Here is an 11,405-nt window from a genome sequence, read left to right as displayed (position 1 = left end):
CTGGGCAAGGATACCAAACAGGCATCCAGGCAGCACGAAAGGCCTCTCTTGCTTGTGGAGGGGGGGTTGTGCAAAAGATCCCTCTGCAATCTTGTGTAACTCTCCGTTGCATTTTGACAGGGAGTCATTCCCAGTAGAGGATACTGGGCCCTGATCTGATTAGATTCTGGTTGCTGAAGGAAGGAAAGCAGGATGGGAGGAGGCACGGTCTCTGTCTGTTCAAATTCCTGCTTAGATTTATGATGACTACTCAAGTCAAAAATTGTTGGTGCTTGGACGATGACCTGGGAGACAAGGGTTTGAATCCCTGCTCAGCCATTAAGCTCTCACTGAGCCAGCCACTGTCCTTCACAGCCTAATTTACCTTGCTGGCGTGAGAGTAAACTGGGGACAGGGAGAACCATGTACAATGCCTTGAGCTCCTTGGAGGAAAATGTGGTATATAAATGTAACATATTGTTAACGGAAAAATCCGAGGGCTCTCTTGGACAAAAAAACAAGGACACCAGCCAGGAATACAAGAGCAAAACAGCAGCCAGTAGGCTTGGTCTTGATTGAAGACTGTCGCGACAGGACTCCCACCTGCCACCAGGTGAAACAAAATGGAAGCCCAGAACAAAAGAAGACCCCAACTTTTATTAGTTACTAACCCCCCAAACTACACCCCTAGAACTACATCATGACTACATCATTGACACATCACAAAAAGGAGGGGTTGAGGGAGGAGTTGTGGAGGTAACCTGAGTGTCCTGTCACCTGGCTGGTTCCTCCTTTCCCCCTCCCCATGAGTCACTTCCAGGAGACAAAGGGGAGCTGGCAGTTTCCTGCCTCCAGAGGGAAGAGCTGATCATTGTCCAGTCCGTGCTGAATCCACTCCCATATGCAAGTTCTTTGTGTCCTTGATGGTCTTCTGTCTAGGACCATCAGGGTTGTCATGCCAACTGGGCAGGGCTCCTGTGTATGTGCTGGTATGGTTAAGGGATTATGGCCGTCCTGTATCAAACCATCCCCCTTTGATAGTCCTTCCTTCATGGAGTAAAATAAAAGTGGACCGGTGTAAATCCAATGTATGGTTGATTTACTATGAATTTATAACAGAAACGTCGTGTGTGAGTGTGTGGTGTTTGTACAAACTGAATGATGGGGGGGGGCGGGTTTCCCTGCAACAATATAATTAAAGAAAAGCAGAAGCAGAGAAGTGCCTGGCTGCTGGATCAGTCCAAAGTGGGCCTAGTTATTCCAGCATCTTGTTTTCAGGGTGGTCAACCAGATGCCCCGTAACTCCAAAACATCATACATACATCACAGAAGAAGGCGGTCTCCAACAGAAATACATCACAGGGGGCGGTCTCCAGTGGCGTAGCGTGGGTTGTCAGCGCCCGGGGCAAGGCAAGTAATTTGCGCCCCCTAACCCTAACCCCCAGATGTTGCGCCCGGTGCGGCCGGGCCCCCCCTGCACCCCCCACGCTACACCACTGGCGGTCTCCAACAGAAATCCTGTCTGTCAGTATCCCTGACAGTGGTCACTGATTACTCCACCTGGGCAGCCTGGCCATTCCTTTTGAGATGCTAAATACTTAGTTCCTGAATCCAGGTCACCGGCTCACCCTGTTCATACACAAATATGCCCTGAAAACAGGATTCCTGAGCAAAGAGACAATGGAGAGGCTTTCCCATTTCCTTCCTCACTGCAGAGGAATATTGGAGGTCATTGGAGAGTCAAAATGGCTTCAGGATTTCTCTCCTGTACTATTTCAGACACGTGTACATTTATGCACATTTAATTTATATATATATATATAAGGAATATCTGAGGAATATCTGAGGTCATTGGAGAGTCAAAATGGCTTCAGGATTTCTCTCCTGTACTATTTCAGACACTTGTACATTTATGCACATTTAATTTATATATATATATATAAGACCTTAGAATTCCTATAACAGTTGGATCGATGGTGGCTAAGGCTCACCTATCTAAGCTTCTTGGTTTCACAGAACTCTTCAGCAGGCCCTGTGGTGACCACTGTGTCACAAGATCGTTGTTGTATTCCTCCCCCCGCCCCCCAATATGTTGGTCTAAAGCCACCAGTCTCATTTTTATCTCATGGAAGCAAACTGTAGTGTTCAAATCAAATTTCTGTTTGGAGTCAAATCACTTTGACAACAAATCATTTCATTTTCAGATGTCAGCTGCTCTGTTCAGCCCCTCTGAAATCTCTCTATGTGTGTTCTACTGGAAATAGCTCACCACTGGAATTCTGATTTGACGAAGCAGATATTTGGGCCAGTGATCCAGACCTGTCCCAGATGGGCTTGTCTGAGCATGTTAGAGTTCGTCTCGCAGGCAGCATTTCCAAGCTGTTAGGTCATCTGAACTCAGCTTTCAGCTGTTTAGAAAACAAATGCACAGCCCTGTGAGTTATGCCCAAGGGCCTGGAGAAAAAATGGTGATGGTAGCAAAATGTTAATATTTACCAGTCACTTCTAGAAATTAACCCATCCTTGCAGAGATTATACAAACCTGGGTGAATACCGACTAAAATATTGGGTTGTATCCAACATTAGGCATACCCAGAGGAGACCCACAGACATAGGTCAATTAATTTCAATGGGTCTACTCTGACTATGGCTAACTAACACTGGATACAAACCATTTAAAAGTAACAGATTTATTTATTTTTTTGCAAGGAGAGCAAAACTGTCATCAGGAAGAGAACAACATAATCTAAAGCAAGGATGTTGTCATTTGTTCTGAAGGGAACACGAGCATTTCTGTGATCCATACAAGTTGGGTTATCGTGGATGATGAATGTGATGCCAGTTCAAACGTTATCTGTCCTGTTTGAAGTCAAGAGACACAAACCAGGCAGATTATGCTGAGAAGCATCCCTGAAACACCCCTCCCCCTGCCACCCTCAATCTAGCTTTCTTTGTCCGAACAGCAAACAATGAAATTGTTGTTTCCTGAGAATTCTTTTAATTCCTTTTCTCAGGAAAACAACAGCAGGACATACCCTTGGTTTCCCACTGTGCAGGCACTGTGTGTGTGTGTGTGTGTGTGTGTGTAAGTGTGTGTGTGTGTAAACTCTCCTAAATCAGCAGTGGCACATTCTGCATGCACCCTGATCATCACCTTGTGACTTGTGTACAAATCTATGCAAACACACACAGCCCTCTTTCTAAATAATAGATGCTTTCATAATGTTGCCTGGTGACCTAGTTCTTGCCTGCCCTCAGTTTTTCTGGGAAATCCAAATGCACTGAAAGGATCAAGGAGGTCATAAGATCTGGATTTATTTGTGGTTTTTGCCAGCCCAGCAACGATAGATATGTTGCCATCAGCTGGTACTCGTTAAGCACTGAGTCACCCAGAATTCTCAGGATAGCATTTAAAAGGAAACATGTTTCAAAGGCTTTCCAGGGTCAATGGTCTACATTCTGGAGTTACCCCATGATATGGCACAAGCTATGCCCGTAAACATGTTGTGGAACACAAACTGACCCAAGATTAACATATGGGTACCAGATTTTTTTTCAATGAATCTGGGGACACTTTTTTTTCAGAAGCAGAGTAGCAACAGGGATTCAGTAGTGGGGATGGTGAGGCAAAAGACCCTGGGCCCAAGCACACATGCATATTGTATAAAGGTGCAAAGCCCTTCTTTCGCACCCTGTGAAACATAAATGCACAGAGTTTTTAAAAAACTAGGCAACAGCGTGCTGCTTGCCCATGACTCCCGAGCCTTCCCTGATCTCCTGCCCCCTTCCCCCTTTGCTTTGATAGATCGGGGGAGGCTCGGGAGTCACAGGCGGGTGGCCATTGCCCAGGAGCGGGAACAAGGTGTGCGGTTTATCTGCCAGGCAAGGTGCAGAGCCCTTCTTAAGCCATATTTTAATTAACTGTTTGTTTGTTTGTTGTTTTGTTTGTTTATTTGTTTTTCCTATTACCTTTTACTGTAAATCATATTTGTTGTTAGCTGCCTTGAGCCCAGCCCTGGCTGGGGAGGGTGGGGTATAAACAAAATTTTAATAATAATAATAATAATAATAATAATAATTTGCGCCCTGTGAAACATAAATGTGCAGAGTTTTTTAAAAAACTGGGCAAAGGCCGCCAACCCACAACTCCCGAGCCTCCCCCGATTAGTCAAAACAAAGGGGGAAGGGGGCAAGAGATATGTACCACCGAGTGTCCCCAGTTCCCCTTCGGTAGTGGCGGCAGCAGTGGCAGTCAGCAGCCCAGAGGCAGCCTTGTAGTGCAGTTGGCTCTGGCCGGCTTCAGGAGCTGCTTGCTGTTGTGATGCCCACCATTTTTCCTCTCCAGAAGTCCCCATTTGATGCGTTGCAAATCTGGGGACATTTCTGGGGACAAATTGGTCCAGGGACAGATTTGTGGAACTGGGGACATAAATAAAGTATAGTGTTTATTAGTGCCATCACCCCACCAGTTTCACAATGCATTCTGAAAGCTTCTAAGCAACACAGAACTCTTCCTCTGCTTGGATGTTCAGCAATTGTTTTAGATGGGTGGGAAACAGAATTCTAAGGCATTAAGGAAAAGCTTATTTATCCTCATTTGCACATTGCTTTGGTCATCAAAGAGAATGGAATATGTATTAGATCCTTGACATCTGTGAGACTCTCAATGTTACATAGAAGTATGCTTTGATGAAGAAGCAATGCAAGTAGCATAGATCTGTCTGATTCAATGAGTTCATCCATATAAAAAGCTGAAGAATATATTTTTATTGATTCCCTTTTTGAGGGGGCAAGTGAAGTTTTTTAAACTCGTTTTTTAAATTCACCAAGACATTTTAAGCAAATTGTGGGGTGTTTTTTTTAAACTATGGGCAACCCAGAAATTGTGAAGAGGTTGCAGCAAATTCATTCTGTTTTTCTGGATTGATTGCTTCTGTCGACAGGTGTCTTTTGTACAGGTAGCAAGCTGGAATTACAGGTAAGACCTCTCCCTTACAGCAGGTGCTATTTATCTCAGCTCATTACATACAGTGAAGATACCAGGTAGCCTGACATCTGGATGGTTGATAGGGGATCAAATACTTATTTCACTCATTCTAATGTGCATCAATCTCTGATTTTTGTCTTCTGGGTTTCTAGGGTTTTTTCCTGCTGTTATTCTGTCTCTCACAGCTACAATAAACCTCCCATTAAAATGATGGACTGGTCATTTCTTTGTCAGAGGGCAAACGGGCAAATTTAGCAGGGGATCAAATACTTTCCCCCCTCACTGTATTCACAACGTTTTTACTACTGCTTTTCTTTTTCTTTGTTTCTTTATTGCATTTTATTAATCTGAGGTCAGCTGCTATACAGTAGGTTTGTACAAGGAAAGTTGGGTTTTGGTAAAGGCTTTAAAAGCAAATAAATAATGAATACAACAAGCCAGCCATTTCAAACTTATTTTGTATCCAATCCTCTTAAAATATGTATCCACTCTGTTTTCTCCTGGATACCTCTTTCCTTCTTCTTCTTCTTTTTCTTTTTCTTTTTTTACAGGAAGTGCTACAGGAAATAACATGCATATGCTATTAAGTTGCAAAATTCAGGGTGCCTCTTGCCTGCTAATCCTAGGGAGAGGAAGAAGAGAGAAACTGGTTGTGTGACCCCGTTTCAAGGTACTCAGCGAGATTCCCATCTGGCAGAACAAAGTATTCATTTCAGGCGAGCTCCGAAGAGGAAATGGCTTCAGGGACTGGAACATTGTTTCCTGTCGAAAGCCAAAAACAGAAAACACCAGCTTGAGTTTCAAATGCTGAGCCCTGTTTTCATCGCTACATAATAACTTGGGGGTGCGTTGAACCCAAGTAAGCAATATTTAGAGTAGACCCACTGAAATTGACAGACATGGCTAAATTCCCTCCATTGATTTCAGTGGGTCTACTTTGAGACCAACGGCTGGATGCTCCCTATGTAAAGACTGGGAATCCCAGCCAGACGGGCAGGATATAAATTAATAATAATAATAATAAAAATAATAATAGACTGCTTTGCACAACTATTGTTTCGATGCCAGCAACTCCATTGACAAAAACATGGAACAGTTTGCAGCAAGGAGACAAACAGAATCGTCTCCCAGGAACAAGCACCTCATATGTGGCTAAATGGGTCAACATGATAAATAACTTAATACATAAATATGGGTTATCCTTTTAACATTTTCTATGAAGACCTTGGGGGATAACTCAGTATGGAAATATGTACCCCCACTTTTAAAATGTATGAGGGAAGAAGTTCTGCTGGGCACGAGTGACTCCATTTTACAAAGCCTGACTTACGGGGCATATTTTGGTGATACTATTCAAGTGTTTTTGTTCAACAGACCTGACTTGCTGGTTAGTGGTAATTCTTTTTTTCCCCTTGGGCTTTTTTATTTTCCTTTTTTGACCCTGCTTCCCCGTTCCTTCCAGTTTTGTTCATTGATGATAATGCTTGCAGAGCTTTTAATTTATTTCCCCTCCCCCCCTCAAATATTCTGCTTTGAGACTACCTCATAATGGGAAAAAATGAAATTTTTAAAAAATTGTATGACAAGAAACAAATAGATTTTAAAACATAGCGAGGTTATAATTGGCAGCTCTCGTTCTGGGACTGAAGAACAGGAAAGAAACGCCTCAGTTAATTATATAACCATTTTTTTAAAATGGTGAAGGTTTCTGAGGGGGAGCCAAATTTTCCCTCAAAGAGGAGGGGCCCCATTTGTGAGAGAATGAAAGCATTCTCTATTGTTTTATATGTATTTTATGTGTTTTGGTTTTATTATCTTGATTTTTCAGTTTTAATATTAACTTCCCCTCGGGAGACCCCTCCCCCACCCGCAAAGATGCCCATCCCCCACCACCCCCGGTTCGCCGTCTCCCCCTCCTTCTCCGCATGCGCACAACAGCCCGCATTCACTTTCCTCCCACCCCACTTCTCGAAATCTGCTTCGCTGAAGCGGAGGGGCCTTAGCAACGAGGGTGACCTCACCCTGCACCAATCAGCGAAGACTTACTCATTAGAAACACACGGAGGAAAAACACCTCCCTGCCTTTCTCCAGATCCTTCCAGAGCTTTCCTACCCGAGAGCCAATCAGCGATCGCATGGTTCCTCCCTTCGCACCAATCGCCACCGAGCCTCCGATTTAATCCCGCCTCTCTTCAACGGCCCGTCGAAATGGCGCAGAGTCTCTTCACCTGCCTTTGTATATCCCTCCGCAGCTCACACAACTCGTTTTATCGCGTGTCGCAACAAGGAGACCACAACGACTTTCTCCGTTTTCATTTTTCCTTCCTTTCAAATAGCGGAGGATACACCGGGAAGGGAGAAGTGGCTCTCATTACCGTTTATCGCCGGACTATTTTTTTTAGCGGAAGGAGACTAGAACTCCTCCCAGAAGGAGGAGCGATAAGCCACAGAGATCTATAAATACCAGAGGGCGGAAGCGAAGCGGACATATTCGGCGCTGTCATCGACGAAAGGAGAGGTTGGAGAGAGTTTTGTCAACTGAAGCGACGGTCGGGATTCGTTTTTCCTAGTTGAAGCGGTCGTAGCACATTGGTAAGACGGCGGAGGGGGTGGTTGGGCAAGGAGGCCGCCCTTCGAGCGACGTGGCGGCGCCTCCGGGGTGTGGCGTCACCGGCCTCCATTGTGGCGAGGCGCTGCCCGGCGACGTGGGGGCGGAGGGGGCTCGGCGAGGGTCTTCCTGCGCAGCCCCGGCCAGAGGGGAGATGGGGTGGCTTCGTGGCGGGAGGCGCGCCTGAGGGGCGAGCGCGGCGCTTTCGGCGCCGGCGAGGTAAAAAGGAATAAACCGAGACCAGCCCGTCCCCCCTCCCCATAAATTCATTTTTATTGTGCTGTAATGGAGGTCCTCGCAAAGAAGCGGGCAAAAGCCGTGTCGTGGCGGTCGGGAGACGCGCGTTTTAAATGGGTGGGGAACCGTATAAGCGGGAGCCTCATACTTAATACTGTATAGTAAAAATGCACCCGTGTATGAAGCACAAAGAAGCAAACTCGGTGCTATATGTTTTAAAAAACGGGGATGAGGAGAGTCGGTTGCCTGAAACCTACGGGGCTAATTTTAGGAGTCCTGGGTAGTTCTCCCGCCCACCTACCCCCCCCCCAAAAGTGCAGTTCAAATCGTTCCGGGAAAGTGCGCCATAATTACAAAAGATTTGGCATGTGATGGGCTGGCGTTATACTGGTATTTGTAGCAATAAGCTGCCTTTGAGTCAGTTCTAGTTAGGGGAAATGGGATGTAAAGTATTAAAGCAAAAAAGGGGGGTGGCTTGGGAAAGCGCATGCGTAGTATGTATGTTTATGAGCAAAAGCATAGTGGGGGGGGGGAATAAGTGAGATCACTGAATTGGTTAAAAGGGGGCTTCAAAAGGTCATCCAGCTCAGCTCCTTGGTGGTTTTGTAGTAAGGGTTCTTACTACAAAGACTAGGCTTGCCATTTTCGCCTCCTTTTTCTGCTTGTAGATGCATGGGAGACAATTCCATTGTATCTCTGTTAATTGCTGATACAATATGAAAAATGTTGGAAACTTATTTGACAGTATACTCATATTGGTTCTGATGGGTGTTAAAAACTTCACAGGCTTTTAGTGTTTCTGGTTATTGGATAACTTCTGCATTGCTGAAATGGGAAGGTGCTGAAATATAATGAGATATACATAATGTCTTATTATTGCAGATAAAAAATGCAGATCTTTGTCAAGACTCTGACTGGCAAGACCATCACCCTGGAGGTGGAGCCCAGCGACACCATTGAGAATGTGAAAGCTAAAATCCAGGACAAAGAAGGCATTCCCCCTGACCAGCAGAGGCTGATCTTTGCCGGAAAGCAGCTGGAAGATGGCCGCACCCTCTCTGACTACAACATTCAGAAAGAATCCACCCTCCATCTTGTGCTGCGTCTGAGAGGAGGTATGCAGATCTTTGTCAAGACACTCACTGGGAAGACAATCACTCTGGAAGTGGAGCCCAGTGACACCATTGAGAACGTGAAAGCTAAGATCCAGGACAAAGAAGGCATTCCCCCTGACCAGCAAAGGCTGATCTTCGCCGGAAAGCAGCTGGAAGATGGCCGCACCCTCTCCGACTACAACATCCAGAAGGAATCCACCCTCCATCTTGTGCTGCGTCTGAGGGGAGGTATGCAGATCTTTGTCAAGACACTCACTGGGAAGACAATCACTCTGGAAGTGGAGCCCAGTGACACCATTGAGAACGTGAAAGCTAAAATCCAGGACAAAGAAGGCATTCCCCCTGACCAGCAGAGGCTGATCTTTGCCGGAAAGCAGCTGGAAGATGGCCGCACCCTCTCCGACTACAACATCCAGAAAGAATCCACCCTCCATCTTGTGCTGCGTCTGAGAGGAGGTATGCAAATCTTTGTCAAGACACTCACTGGCAAGACCATCACCCTGGAGGTGGAGCCCAGCGACACCATTGAGAACGTGAAAGCTAAGATCCAGGACAAAGAAGGCATTCCCCCTGACCAGCAGAGGCTGATCTTCGCCGGAAAGCAGCTGGAAGATGGCCGCACCCTCTCCGACTACAACATCCAGAAGGAATCCACCCTCCATCTTGTGCTCCGTCTGAGAGGAGGCATGCAAATCTTTGTCAAGACTCTGACTGGCAAGACCATCACCCTGGAGGTGGAGCCCAGTGACACCATTGAGAACGTGAAAGCTAAAATCCAGGACAAAGAAGGCATTCCCCCTGACCAGCAAAGGCTGATCTTCGCCGGAAAGCAGCTGGAAGATGGCCGCACCCTCTCCGACTACAACATCCAGAAGGAATCCACCCTCCATCTTGTGCTGCGTCTGAGAGGAGGCATGCAAATCTTTGTCAAGACTCTGACTGGCAAGACCATCACCCTGGAGGTGGAGCCCAGTGACACCATTGAGAACGTGAAAGCTAAAATCCAGGACAAAGAAGGCATTCCCCCTGACCAGCAGAGGCTGATCTTTGCCGGGAAGCAGCTGGAAGACGGCCGCACGCTTTCTGACTACAACATCCAGAAAGAATCCACCCTCCATCTTGTGCTGCGTCTGAGAGGAGGTATGCAGATCTTTGTCAAGACACTCACTGGGAAGACAATCACTCTGGAAGTGGAGCCCAGTGACACCATTGAGAACGTGAAAGCTAAGATCCAGGACAAAGAAGGCATTCCCCCTGACCAGCAGAGGCTGATCTTTGCCGGAAAGCAGCTGGAAGATGGCCGCACCCTCTCCGACTACAACATCCAGAAGGAATCCACCCTCCATCTTGTGCTGCGTCTGAGAGGAGGTATGCAGATCTTTGTCAAGACACTCACTGGGAAGACAATCACTCTGGAAGTGGAGCCCAGTGACACCATTGAGAACGTGAAAGCTAAGATCCAGGACAAAGAAGGCATTCCCCCTGACCAGCAGAGGCTGATCTTTGCCGGAAAGCAGCTGGAAGATGGCCGCACCCTCTCCGACTACAACATCCAGAAGGAATCCACCCTCCATCTTGTGCTGCGTCTGAGAGGTGGCTTTTAGGTGTTAACGGAACTCTTTATTTGCAAGTTGCCAATAGCATTTGTTTGCACTGTAGCTGTTTAATGTCTTAATATTGTAAGGTTAATAAAAGTTTAAGTAACTGCTGGACTGTTGGTGTAAATGCTAAATAAAAGTTTTTGTTGCACATTCATTACTTTGTAGTTCTCATGCATGATTAAGTATGGTGTTCAATAATACTTTTCTCCCAGTTTTTTTACACTGTAGGTGTTGTGCGTAACTGCAAGGTTCTGGGAAAGAAATCAAAGGTAACATATAGCAAGAGATACCAAAATTAAGTGCAAGTTGACATGGATTCTGCAACTTAATCCTAAATAAACTGATACCAAACATGTCATGAGGTATAACTGCAATGATGGAAGTCACAGCTCCAGACCTTTTGCCATCTTAAAACAGGTTAGAATACAGAATATGAAACTTGGGAATCTAGAGTGCTAAAACTGATTAAACTGTAGCTCCTACAACTGCCATGACTTCTGGCAATTATATTTTAGTCACCTTAGTGGCTTGAGCTTTCTACAATGCTGGCAAGGACAAAACTAGGGGCACAGCTTTACTTTGCTGCCACTCAAATGTTCTGTTTATGCTTGGAAGTTGATTGTTTTCATCTTTATTTAAAGATGCAGAAAGAACAGAGTGATAAGTAACTGCGGAGGCTTTGATCTAAAATGGTATGTAATGTACCATTTAGCATTAAGGGCTTGCACATGCAATTGATAAGGTCCTTTAAAAATAGCTCCAGTAATAACAACACTCCATACAGCAGTTCCCCTCCTAAACAAATTTGGCTGCTCTGGTAGGTAATACCTGCTGTGGTTAAAGACCCAACCATTCATAGCACTTTTCTAGAGCATCAT

At 45.6% G+C, this 11,405-nt stretch overlaps 1 protein-coding gene and 1 long non-coding RNA gene across 3 annotated transcripts; one reads left to right on the top strand and one right to left on the bottom strand.

The window, feature by feature from the left end:
* Window positions 1-5,275: 5,275 nt before the first annotated feature.
* Window positions 5,276-7,251, bottom strand: LOC309331188. Its single transcript, XR_014151758.1, has 2 exons — window positions 7,013-7,251; window positions 5,276-5,728 (listed from the first exon to the last, which is right to left on the bottom strand). It is a non-coding gene; the product is annotated as an uncharacterized lncRNA (long non-coding RNA).
* Window positions 7,252-7,403: 152 nt separating this feature from the next.
* UBC (ubiquitin C) lies at window positions 7,404-10,679 on the top strand. Of its 2 annotated transcripts, none has more exons than XM_081843246.1 (2): window positions 7,404-7,558; window positions 8,694-10,679. In XM_081843246.1, the coding sequence occupies exon 2, from the start codon at window positions 8,701-8,703 to the stop codon at window positions 10,528-10,530; it is 1,830 nt and encodes a 609-aa protein (XP_081699372.1). In that variant the 5' UTR covers window positions 7,404-7,558; window positions 8,694-8,700; the 3' UTR covers window positions 10,531-10,679. The 2 variants fall into 2 exon arrangements, with proteins under 2 accessions (XP_081699372.1, XP_081699373.1); XM_081843247.1 differs by lacking the exon at window positions 7,404-7,558 and adding an exon at window positions 7,773-7,793.
* Window positions 10,680-11,405: the final 726 nt, after the last annotated feature.

This window comes from Podarcis erhardii (assembly GCF_964252035.2).
Source record: "Podarcis erhardii genome assembly, chromosome: 16".
NCBI classification, from domain to species: domain Eukaryota; kingdom Metazoa; phylum Chordata; class Lepidosauria; order Squamata; family Lacertidae; genus Podarcis; species Podarcis erhardii.
This window is presented reverse-complemented; position numbering and strand designations above follow the sequence as displayed.